Source organism: Schistocerca nitens, chromosome 6, assembly GCF_023898315.1.
Source record: "Schistocerca nitens isolate TAMUIC-IGC-003100 chromosome 6, iqSchNite1.1, whole genome shotgun sequence".
Classification (NCBI taxonomy): Eukaryota; Metazoa; Arthropoda; class Insecta; order Orthoptera; family Acrididae; genus Schistocerca; species Schistocerca nitens.
The window spans coordinates 331,398,093-331,410,433 of record NC_064619.1 but is presented as its reverse complement, the minus strand read 5'-3'; the positions used below and the strand labels follow the sequence as shown (position 1 = coordinate 331,410,433).

The window sequence follows — 12,341 nt, the reverse complement described above, 5'->3', positions numbered from 1 at the left end:
ATAAGTGTTGAGGCTAACCGGTGATAGTTCGAAATGTATCACTCGCTCGATCATCGTGTGTTTCATGTTTATTTACTCTCTTGTAAGCCTGAAAATATTCGTAGTGAATTCTGTTCATTGAAGTCTCTGTTTTATTGAAGGAAAATAATGGGTAAACGTAAAGTGACTAGAAATCATCTGAAGGCTTTTTAGAAAAGGAGAAAGGTTGGGAAGCCAAGGATAGGCGTTATTACCGTAAACAATAAAGGCGAGTGTGTGAACCTAACCTTGCTGGTACACCTGCCCACTTCAGTGAAAGTGAGAAAGGAAGTACCTTGTAGAAGAAGCTTGGTTCAGTTAGTGGAAGGTATGAATGTCTTATAAGCAAATCGAATTACTGCACAGCTAACTATAGTGGCACTAGTGGAGGAATGGAAGTAGCTGGTGTTGCTAATACTTTTCAGCGTTCTGTTGCGTATGATAAAGTGCGATATGTGAATTACCTTGGTGGCGGTGATTCCAAAAGTTTCAAACATATTCAAGAACTGAAGCCCTACGGTGATGGTGTTGTAGTGAAGAAATTTTGACTGTATTGGACACGTACAGAAACGAATGGGATCAAGACTTCGACGACTGAAAGCTTCGTACAAAAAACAAAAACTTAATGATGGTGAAGGGATGGATGAGAAGGGAAGGCAAACTGACAGTGTAATTGACAAAATACAGAACTGTTATGGAATGATCCATTACGAACGTGGGTGCAGTCTGCGACCGTGATCTGATTTATAAATGATAGAGCACGGCAATCAGTCGTCCTTTTTTTGCAGGTTTTACTTGGCACTTCCAGATTTCGGATAGTGCCTGGCCATTATTAATGCATATTTTCTAGTCTCAATACATGTCAGTTCCCTATTGTTCGCGTGTCAGTCACAGAACTGTGAGTGACGCCCGAACAACAGGGAACCGACGTGTATTGAGACTAGAAAATACGCATTGATAATGGCTAGGCATTAGCCAAAATCTGGATTTGCCAAATAGAACCTGCGAAAAAGTACGACTGATTGCTGTGCTGTGATACAGACAGGAAGACAAATGAAGCTTTGAAAAGTAATGCTACAGATGATTAGATTGGATAACTGATGATGAAGTATTTAATGTACTCGTGGAGAGAAGTGATTTATGGCGCAACGGAAATGAGGATAAAACTTAATGATGTACGGACAGTACCTCTACAGAATCCGTAGGTTTTACCTTCGATGCAACAGATCGACGAGTTTTATTTTTGAAAAATATTATGACGTGTATTCTTCTAGGGTGTCCCATTGTCACTTAAGTAAGACTCAGCGAAACAAGGAGAATCTCTGAAGACATCCAATTCTGGTAGAAATGCCAGGAAAAAATGTTTCATGGACCTCGACCCTCAACCAGTAAGATTTAACAGCACCGAAGACAACCAAACGTGGATGGCTTCATTGAATTATTACAATGAGATATCACAGTAATACCATGCATCATACTGATAAAGCCAGAGAGGCCAGATAGATGAAATACAGTACATTCCATCTTGGAAGCAGTTTGGTTGTTGTTGCTGTTGTTGTTGTTGTTGTTGTTGTGGTCTTCAGTCCAGAGACTGGTTTGATGCAGCTCACCATGCTACTCTATCCTGTGCATGTCTCTTCATCTCCGAGTCACTACCGCAATCTACATCCTTCTGAATCTGCTTAGTGTATTCATCTCTTCATCTCCCTCTAAAATTTTTACCCTCCACGCTTCCCTCCAATACTAAATTGGTGATCCCTTGATGCCTCAGAACATTGCGTACCAACCGATCACTTCTTCTGGTCACGTTGTGCCACAAATTCCTCTTCTCCTCAATTCTATTCAGTACCTCCTCGTTAGTTACGCGATCTACCCACTTAATCTTCAACATTTTTCTGTAGCACCACGTTTCGATAGCTTCTGTTCTCTTCTCGTCTAGAGGGCGACGATTCAAACCCGTCTCCGGCCATCCTGATTTAGGTTTTCCGTGATTTCCCTAAATCGTTTCAGGCAAATGCCGAGATGGTTCCTTTGAAAGGGCACAGCCGATTTCCCTCCCAATCCTTCGCTAATTCGAGCTTGTGCACCGTCTCTCAAGACCTCGTTGTCGACGGGACGTTAAACACTAACCTCCTCCTCCTCCTCTTCTTGTCTAAACGATTTATCGTCCACGTTTCACTTCCATACAAATACTTTCAGAATGGACTTCCTGACAAATGTATACTCAATATTAGCAAATCTCTCTTCTTCAGAAACGCTGTCCTTGCCATAGCCAGTCTACATTTTATATCCTCTATCCTTCGTCCATAATCAGCTATTTTCCTGCTCAGATAGCACAACTCATCTACTACTTTAAGTATCTGAGTTTCTAATCTAAGTCAATCGGCATCACCTGATTTAATTCGACTACATTCCGTTATCCTCGTTTTGCTTTTGTTGTTTATCTTATATCCTCCTTTCAAGACACAGTCCATTCCGTTTGACTGCTCTTAAAGGTCCTTTGCTGTCTTTGACAAAATTTCAATGTTGTCGACAAACCTCACAGTTTTTATTTCTTCTCCATGGAGGTTAATTCCTACTACAGATTTTTATTTTGTAAAGGTAAAGGATAGAAAACAATCTGGTGTAGAATGTATAGCGGTAAAATTATTTTTGGGGAAAATACGATCCGTGTCGTCTCGGAATACCAACAACAGCCCGCGAGAGACGCCTGTATACGTGTATATAGACGTAGCAACAGGCGTCTCCTTGTCCCGCGGAAACAATCGCGTTAGAGACGCGCGTCAAGTCCAGGTCGCCGGGCGGACGGAGAATCCCCTTGCGTGTAGCCAATCCCGCAGAACAAACAGCCGCTCCACCCCGGGCTGTTTGCGCGTGAATGCCGCGCCTGTCCCTGACACAAAACTGCGTGTATTATTGCAGCGCTGGCGGCGGGGGCGGCTAAGAACGCACGCGAGAGGGGGCCGGCGGCGGCGGCTCACGCAAATAGGCGCGCCCCCTGACCGCTGCGCGGCGTCCGTTTTCTAATTAACCACCCCCAATGGCGGCCGGCCGACCACGTGCCGTGAGTGGCAGCGCGGTCTGCTGTCAGAGAGGCGGAAATACACGCAGCAGAAGCCGCGCCGGCCAGCTCGGGGGGCTGCGTTTATCCCATCGATCTGCAGCCGGCCGGGCTGAGCCGAGCTCGCCCACACATTACTGACGCTGAACCCTGCTGCTGCTGCTGCTGCTGCCGCCGGCAGATCCCACTTGTTACTATCTCTGTTTGCTTTGCACGCGTGTGGAAACGCCACTGGCCAAATTTAATTAACCGTTGAAGCGAGCCCTTCTTTATTTCCCGACACTTCTGGTTTAGATATATTGGGCAAAAAGTCGTCTGCGCTCTTTATGTCATATACTTAAATTTCATCTTTCGTGAGGTAGAAACAAGTGCTGTTTACCATACATGTGATAAACAAACGAGAGGCCTAAAATAAGTAATGCAACACTTTTTTTTCTAAAGCAGGTTGGTATTATTCAGGATTCCTTTATACCATACTATTCTCCACCATTTTGACTATAAAACCTTATTTTTCAACGTGCGTTCAATGCGACGGCCTTACGCCACCTTACTGGGAGGACATACAAGCCTGCACGGTACCACTCTACATATCGGTGTTGGAGCCGTCTTGCTGCATCAATGACCTCCCCGTCATCCACGTACTGCTTCCCACGGACCGAACAGATTGAAGTCGTGAAGCGCGAGGCTGTAGGTTCGGATGAGGAAGAAAGTCCAATTAAGGTTTGTGAGCTCCTCTCGCTTGCGCAGACTTGTACGAGGCCTTGGATTGCCATGGAGAAGGAGAAGTTCGTTTGAACTTTTGTGGCGACGTTCAGGCTGAAGTCGTTTCTTCAATTTCCTAAGGGTAGCACAGTACACTTCAGAGTTGATCGTTACATCATGAGGGAGGACATCAAACAGAGTAACCCCTTCAGACTCACAGAAAACCGTCGCCATGATTTTGCCGACTGTCGGGATTGACTGTGAATCTTTTCTTCGGAGGAGAGGTTGTGTTGCATAGCTCCACCGACTGTCTCTTTGTTTCCGGTTCGAAGTAATGAACCCCTGTTTCACCACTTGCGACCACATTCGACAAAAAATTTTCACCATCAACCTCTCAACGCGCACGCAATTCCGCACGGATAGTCCTCCGTTTCTCTTTATGGTCTTCCGTTAGGCGGCGAAGAACCCAGCAGGCACACACCTTTGACTACCGCAACTGGTGGACGAATGCGTCAGCACTAACGACAGAGAGTTTCGGTTGAGCAGCGAGGTGTTTGTAATCCTTCGATTACCTCGAATGAAAGTTTCTGCACGTTCAACACTGCAAAAATCACAGTTGTGTGTGACTGGCCGTCACGTGGAAGATCGGATAGGTTTGCGCGGCCTTGTCTCGATGATGAGAAACGCCGCGCTCAACGACTCGCCTTTTTGTCCTACGTCTCCGTAGACATTCTGCACTCGCCTACGAATATTTGCGTTGCTCTGGTTCCCCGCTTAGAAGAAAACTCAGTGACAGCTCTCTGCTTGGGACGCATCTTCATTACAGACGCGATTTTGAAGGCTATTTACAGCGCTGACATCTGTCGGAAACTCATGAAGCTACAGAGACTGAAATCGGAATATTCCAACATGTCAAACAACAAATTCAGCATTTTTTCAACCGAAATTGATCGAGGAAAAAAAGTGTTCCATTACTCATTGAATACCAATCGTATTTGGGAGGCTTGTAGAGCAAATATGCCAATTTAGAGTTGCGCATTGTTTCCTGTAGCAGGGACCGATATATCTGAGGGAAGAATTGTACCATGTCCGTTGAGAGCTCTTTATTCAGTAATACAATGGACTACGTTTATCGGGCGTTCAATGTGACTGACTTCGATTTGGTGTTTACATTCACAATAATTCCAGTGTCAATAAAAGTAGGTAAAAAGACAATTGTGTTTTACATATTTCTATATCCATAGTTTTAATTCAAAGTTCATGTGTAACGAGATACTAGGGTAATTTCACCTTGTCGATTTATCCTATAAATCTGTATTTAGCGCTTTACTGTGAAAGAGAATTGCATCCCATTAAGGAACCTGCCTAGAGAAATGTTTTAATAAAGATTTTACTCTGTTTTTCCTCATTCTAAAACAAAAAAGACACTTGCCAAAAAACCGTTAATAAGCAGATTACAAATGAAAAACGAACGGGCAAACTGAAACGCTCATCAGTGGCGTACACACAAGGCAGAAGTAGCAAGAGAGGGAATCAGCAAAGCTGAATAGCCTCAAGAGACTTCTTCTCATATAGTGACTGTTTACAATGCTTTCTACGTCAAGCCAACATCAGAGGACGGAGCTATGAGGAACACGAGAGATACCTTTCTGAAGATGAAAGAGAGTAAAGCATCAGCACCTTTCCTGGTACAAGACGAAAAGCTGTAGTTTCTTTAATTTTTGGTCACCACAGAAATTTTTTCTTTTCTTCAAAAATTCTTTCAATGGAAATGAATAACTTGTATGTGATCCAATTTCCTCAAAACTCTAGCTGCTCTACAAAAAGAGTCAGAAACGTTTTCTGCAAGGCAACTACAGGAAGACAAATTTCATCGCAACTATAATTTTCTAATGCTAATTATCCTGAAAACATAAGGAAACGATGTTTTCACTAAGTTTGTGGTTTTCTAGATTGACAGAATATGGAAATGTCAAGTTCCTTTGTTTACTCAAACGTGCATTTGGTCAAGTTCGACGATACCTTGTTATCCCTCCCACAATCCCTCCCTCTGCTTCAGTTCCCCATCTTGGCACTATTTCACAAAAGCAAACTTCTGCACACTCTACTTACTGTATTACTTGTGAAAATTTCGTGGCTTTGCGATTTTATTACGGATAAGATAAGATAACGTTTCCTCAACACTCATGTGTGGGCCTTTCAACTAATATATTTCTTATTTCATTGATGTACTTTTCAACAGGAAATAATCGTTTACCTTACAGTCTCCTACTGATATTTAATATGAACAATGTTTTATCAGAATATTTTTTGGTACTCTATGGTGATAGGACATTGCTATGAACTCAATCCAAGGTCATTCATGCTAACCACATTTTTCACGTGTGAACTATTGCATTACAAAGAATGCCGCGGAAAGAGTTCATCCTTTGGGACTTCGTAGTTGGCCGGCAGATTTCGCTTGTCAAGTGATACGAGAATAACCATGAAATGCCTTCGATTTAAATTGTGCGTAGATCTCATTTATCACAGTAACACAAACTGGACGCCATCTACTCTACAGTTTATCTTAAACTACACGTGTAAGCATCGAAACTTAGTTCTTTTCAATAAAACTACACCTTACATGAGAACGTCTGTCGTGTTTAGCTGGAATTTTGTGATGTTAGTCTCCCAGAAGAATTCACGCTGCGTGTGAAAATTAGAGCAAGATGTTCCATTTGTTAAATTACAAGTATTGAGTGGGAACACTTTAAATTTACAGGCAGTTTACACGTTAAGAAAAATTTACATCTAATGCTAGTTTGTTGCAGACTACAGCATTTGTTACATATGACATCATGATAAGAGAAATTAAGTCCGAGAAAGTGCAGGTTTTTGCACTGCCAGTAATTAAAAAAGTTAGGGTTACTCACAACTATATGGGTCGCATGTGTTTTAGTTCAGAAAAAAATGTCGAAAGTGTTCATTACATGACTTCTTAAACTTTCCAAAATTTTTAACAAAAGAGTAGTCCATATCGCAATAAATTATTTATATTTCATTGTGGCAACCGGTTTAGGTCTACACGACAATCTACAGAAAAGAGGCTCCAGATGACATGAGGAGCTCGTTCCCGGAGCTCCTTGAGTACCAACTGATAACTGTCACCAACTGTAGACCGAAACCAGTTACCAGAATTAAAAATAAATAATTTATTGCGTCTAGAATGCTTTTTTGTTAAAATATTAAGTACAGTCGGTGTAGTTCCTGAATGACGTCAAAAATTATTTTCCTGAGTATCCCCCCAAACAAAAATGATTTCTGAGATCATGGACGACATTTTCAATGCCGTCGTGTCTCCCCATGCATAATCGATTTCAGATACCCTCCAAACCAAAATATATGCTGTACACTTGCACGCTTGTGTGGTCTGTAGAAAGTAAAATATGATTTGCATTTCAGATCTTGTAGCGTTTTAGACTTTTCGGGAAAGTACTTATCCGTAATGATCTGGCACGCTATTCGCATGCGCTGATGTTTGGGGTTGTTTTCGTACGACACTCGGAGCCAAAGCCCTTTCGTCTGATATCCTGGGAAGCACAATTCAGCAATGACTGCCACGCCGATATAGCCCGTTGCAGCAAATAAGAGCTAGCATTCGCGGGAAGAAAAGGGCAGTGCTATAACACTTGGCGCTCACTCGGTCGTCACATGAGGGAACAAACCGCGCGGAAGGTAAGGCCCTCCGGAACGAGCGCCGCTGCGCCCCAGTCTCCACGCGCTGGACCGCCCGTTTGGAGTGACGCAGGCGGAGCGATACGGAACATCACCGGGGACAACCTCCCACAATTCACGCAAAGCGGGCAGCCGAGGAGCGTTTATGGCGCATACACGTTCGCTCCACCGATTCTGCTTCTGCATCTTGCTTTTGTGAGTTATACGTCTTCTCGTGCTCGGCATACTTTATATTTATGCTGCGAGTTACGATTTGTCGGTGTTTATGTATTACTGTACCGTGTAAATTAACGCGCAGCACGATACCTTGGTAGAAAGAGTAGTGAGACAGTCCCATACCGAATCCTCGTGATGTATTTACAGTCGTTGGTCTGGAATAACAGCGAGAGTGAGTGATTTTTAGCCATTTTTTCCAATGTTCGTCTACGCAAACGCTCGACTGGTCCCCGATTTCCGCATCAAAGAATACGAAAACTAAACAACTAAAGTGTATATACACATACAGAAAAAAATTTACATCATAAACGGACAGATGGCGTACACAACTTCGCTACCTTCGTTTAACTGACGTTTGTGCAGATAGAAAAGGCACCTGTCGTGTCCATCCCTCAACCCACACATACTTACTGTGACTATGTTATCATAAACCTCCATGACGTATAGCAATCTGTGTATTCTTCACAGTGCAATGAACAACAATAATATATGAAACGCACTCGCAGTTGTGAATGTGGACAACCATCACCAATATAATGGAATGACGACAGTGAAAATTTTTCCCCTGACCTGCACTCGAACCCGGATTTCCCACTTATAGCGCGGGGTCGCCTTACTTCGACGATTGATACTTTAAGAGTGACAATTATTTATTTACAGCTCGTACAAAATAGACGCGTGTTTCAAAGTTTTACTGACCTTCAAAGTAGTCACCAGCATGTGTGTAACCCGTCGCCAGCGATGTGGAAGCCGTAGGATACTCTCAGCAGAGCCAGTTGTGTTGACAATTCGAGCGGCGCGGTCTATTGCCCGACGAATTTGTAGCAGTTCTGAAGCGGACGCCGTGAAGTGTTTCCTTCAGTTTAGAAATCGAGTTGAACTCACGAGGGCTTACGTCAGGGGAGTGCTGTAGGGTGTATAGCACTTAGCAGCCCTATCACTCAAACAAATCAGTAACAGCTTGCACTGTACGTGCTTGGGCAATGTCCTGCAAAATGATGGTCAGGCACTGCAGAGAGTGTCATCACTTCTCTCTCTAACCTGGTCGTAGGTTGTGTACCAAAAATGAACAGCATAGAGACAGAAGTGATGACACTTTTTGTGCGAGCTGTAAATAAATAGTTGCCACTATTAAAGTTCCAACCGTCGTATTTGGCTATCCGAGCACGACGCACGGTGAGACCATACTTCCGTATGTCGTCAGCCATGTGTCCGACTACAGTCGTACATCCGTTATGTGTATTTCCGTAGAGGGAAGACATTTTACTTGTAAGTCACTTGCCCGGTGTCGGCGGATAAATACGATTTTGTAGTGTCTGTGTTTTTCATATATGCATGTCCGAAGGAACTCCATCGTACTTGTGAACAACACAGAAACTACAATATCGTATTCATAACAATTCTATGCCTCTGTGTATGTTGTATTAGCAACTAGAATCCACGCAATGTTTCGTCTGAAATGCGTGTCTCATACGGTGGTCTCTCTTTACACTGTAATTTATCTACCAATAAGCTCACCGATTTAATGGTGCTTGGAGAGCTATAGATGGTACGGAACCGGTGCCAAACGTTCGCAAGAACAGAAAGGAGCCTTCGTGTTTAGACTTGTGGATGAGCACACAGTGGACAAAGATACTCTATTTTTTGGCGTATCAACGCAGACTTCCCAACGTATCTACATGGAACAGTGTACCACTCACGTCAATATACCGTAGACGAGTGTTAAGCATTGTCAACGACAGACTGTTTAAAACCCGAAAGAAGTTCCTGCTGTCATTGAAAGCAGGCACATTTCAGACAATTTTCAGAAGAACAGATATTTAAGATTATTCTCATTTTTTGACCCGTCTCAGTTGCACATACCTTTTAAATACGATTACATGTTCCGATCACTCCGGATCATCTTCAGATCTAAGACAAAGTAAAACTATATATGTTCCATCTAATATTTTACAATAATAGAAAAGAAAAGAACTGTACTTACAATTAGAATTTACCTAAGCAATTGCATGAGCAAAAAGACTTGCCAACTCTACAACATATCAGCGTATTGTATTTTGCAACTGCGGTCAATATTTTAAATCGGTTTATGTTGGAGGTAGGGTTTGAAAGGGGGGAGGGGTGGAATCGAGTGAGGCTGATTGGAGAAGGGGAAGGGAAGTAGGGAGGGAGTGGTGGGATATCATGAGTTTAACAACAGAAGTGTTAAAACTGTAGAACGTATAATTATGTAAAAATTCCCGTTGAAACACTAACGGTGTGTAACAATGCGTATGTAAAATATAAGCAGTATAGAATAGTGAAATTATAAAATGACCAAAGGGGTGAGATTGGGAGCGGGCAAAGGAGGGGGAGATAGTGGCAGGGATACTATGGGATCAGTAAGAGAGGGTCTTACAACGAAGTTACAAAAAGTAAATAATGTAAAAATCTTCTATCGAGACACCCTTCTACAGTTTTACTCATTTATTCTGGTATACTAACAGAATGTTACTGCTGACTCCTTCTTGCAGGATCACAACAGCGGTGTTCACAGAACTACACGGATGTGGTCCTCGGGCACCATAATGCACCTCTAATGGCTCACAGATCACCCTATCTAAACCACACATCCCTGCCACCCTCCCCCACCCTCAATTTGGTAGCTCTATGGGAGTCTAATTTTCAAGGAGTTGCTTCGGATAGACATTGAATATCTGATGAAATTTGTGGACCCTGGTTTTGTCTGATTGAAGCCACTATCAAGGTGTGATTTTCCTCGGAATGACATTTTTAGTTAGGTGTGCTTATCTTTCTCTATACAATGTACCACGCTGTAAACGAATATAAGTCGTCACCAACTATTGTAACGTTTGATGCACATCAGCTGTGATGAGTACTCGAGTCAACACTTTTATCCCTAATATCGAGACCCAAGGTTCTATGTCTAGGCAATTTCTTTAGTCTTCGAAATTGGGTTTCCTATGCACTCGTGTATTTTTTATGGACGCTTGTCAGCTGTTATCTGTTGATAGCCGAAAGTCGGGGTGTCATGAATAAATGTTAATGAAACAAGATGATGCTTGTCTGCATTTCACCCTGAAGTGGAAGAATCTATTAGCATAATTACTAAAACATTATATAATCCTTCCTTTTGACAAACTTCAATTGAATACGTACCTACGCAATTAGATATCATGCAAATATACAGGTGTAGGATGGAAGATGCAACAAAAAAGAAAATACTTCATATTGCTTTATGAATATGAAAGCTACACATCCAACTTCTTGAACAGAATCAGTCTCTGTAATTCCTGTTCGACTGAAGAAAACAAGCTTAAAATCATTAGCTTTTCTGTTGTCGTATCAGTCATTTAAGAAGCGATGCCTCAGATGCAGTCATTAGTGACGGAGCCAATACGGTAAGCATTCAGTACTTTCTTATAACCTGAGAATCATCGTTCTGCTATGAAGTTAATTTCTTAGCTTGCCTACGTTACTTCTCATGTTAAACACATTCTAAACGCTATTGAAAATTCAGTTCCATGTCTGCAGGCATATATACTTCCAGGTAGAACTGGCATTGATAACAGAGAGAGACAACACAGTTGTATTGTTTACAATTTTAATTGGATTTGGTTTCTTTCGAATTACCGCAATGAACTATCCCAAAATGTCTAGCATTCTCTAACGATTCTATATAGTAACTTCTGTGCTAGATTCTTCAATTTGGCACGTGGTATTGTCAGACCAATTGAATGAGAGATACGCATAAAGAGTGCAGCAACCGTATAACAGCATTTCAAAGAAAACCTACGTAATATGCGTACTGCACAAATTTCTGAATATTTTTAGTGCTGGTGGAACGTGACGCTGGCTACATAAAGAAAACCGTATGATTATCTTATAGCTAAGTTCCATCTATGAAGCACAAATTGGTCAATAAATATTTATACTCGCTTGTTGCATCAGTGGTCGGGTATGCTTTTTTTTTTAATTTTTACAGTGTTCTGTTTTAATCATCTGTGTATTGAGAATCTTTGTTCCTTTATTGAGTCTCCGTCGGGGCTTAAACTACTTTTGTTTGAGATTTCTTTTTCTTTTAACATTTAATTTTCGTTTTTTATAGTACATTACCATTTGACATACATCATAACTCAATAACGCAATAAGAGTTATGTTTCCTCTATGTCAAATAAACCGAACTCACTGTTACCACAAAAAAGAGAAAATTCCACAGTTCATCTTATTTCGCAGGGAGCAAAATAATTACTCTGTAAACTTTAACATTCTCTCTGGAGGCTAAGTAATTGATACCATTTGCAGCCGTCACGGGAGAATTCTAGAAAGGCTGCTTAGTGCTCGGGGTAGCGGTAGAGGGGGCGTGGCGCGGCCTGCCGATCTCTGACTTACCTCGTGATCTCCTCCAGCAGTTTGCACGGGTCAGCCGCGTAGAACTTCACGCCGAAGTACAGCGTGAAAGGATCCGTCCCTGAAACAGAAAGTTTAACCGTTGACCTATTGAGGAAAATTCAGTGGGCGTGATACTAAAAGTAACATAGATACTACTTTTTTCCTAATATATTACTCGTGTTTTGAAGTCCGACACCGAGCGAGGTGGCGCAGTGGTTAGCACACTGGACTCGCA

The 12,341-nt window shown here is 42.1% G+C and overlaps 1 protein-coding gene across 1 annotated transcript in view; it reads right to left on the bottom strand.

The window, feature by feature from the left end:
* The window catches only part of LOC126263347 (band 4.1-like protein 4A), a 691,823-nt gene that overhangs the window by 423,331 nt on the left and 256,151 nt on the right, over positions 1–12,341 (bottom strand). The window contains exon 5 of the mRNA XM_049960435.1: positions 12,107–12,185. Within this exon, the coding sequence (XP_049816392.1) occupies positions 12,107–12,185 (79 nt within the window). The remainder of the gene's footprint in view (positions 1–12,106; positions 12,186–12,341) is intronic.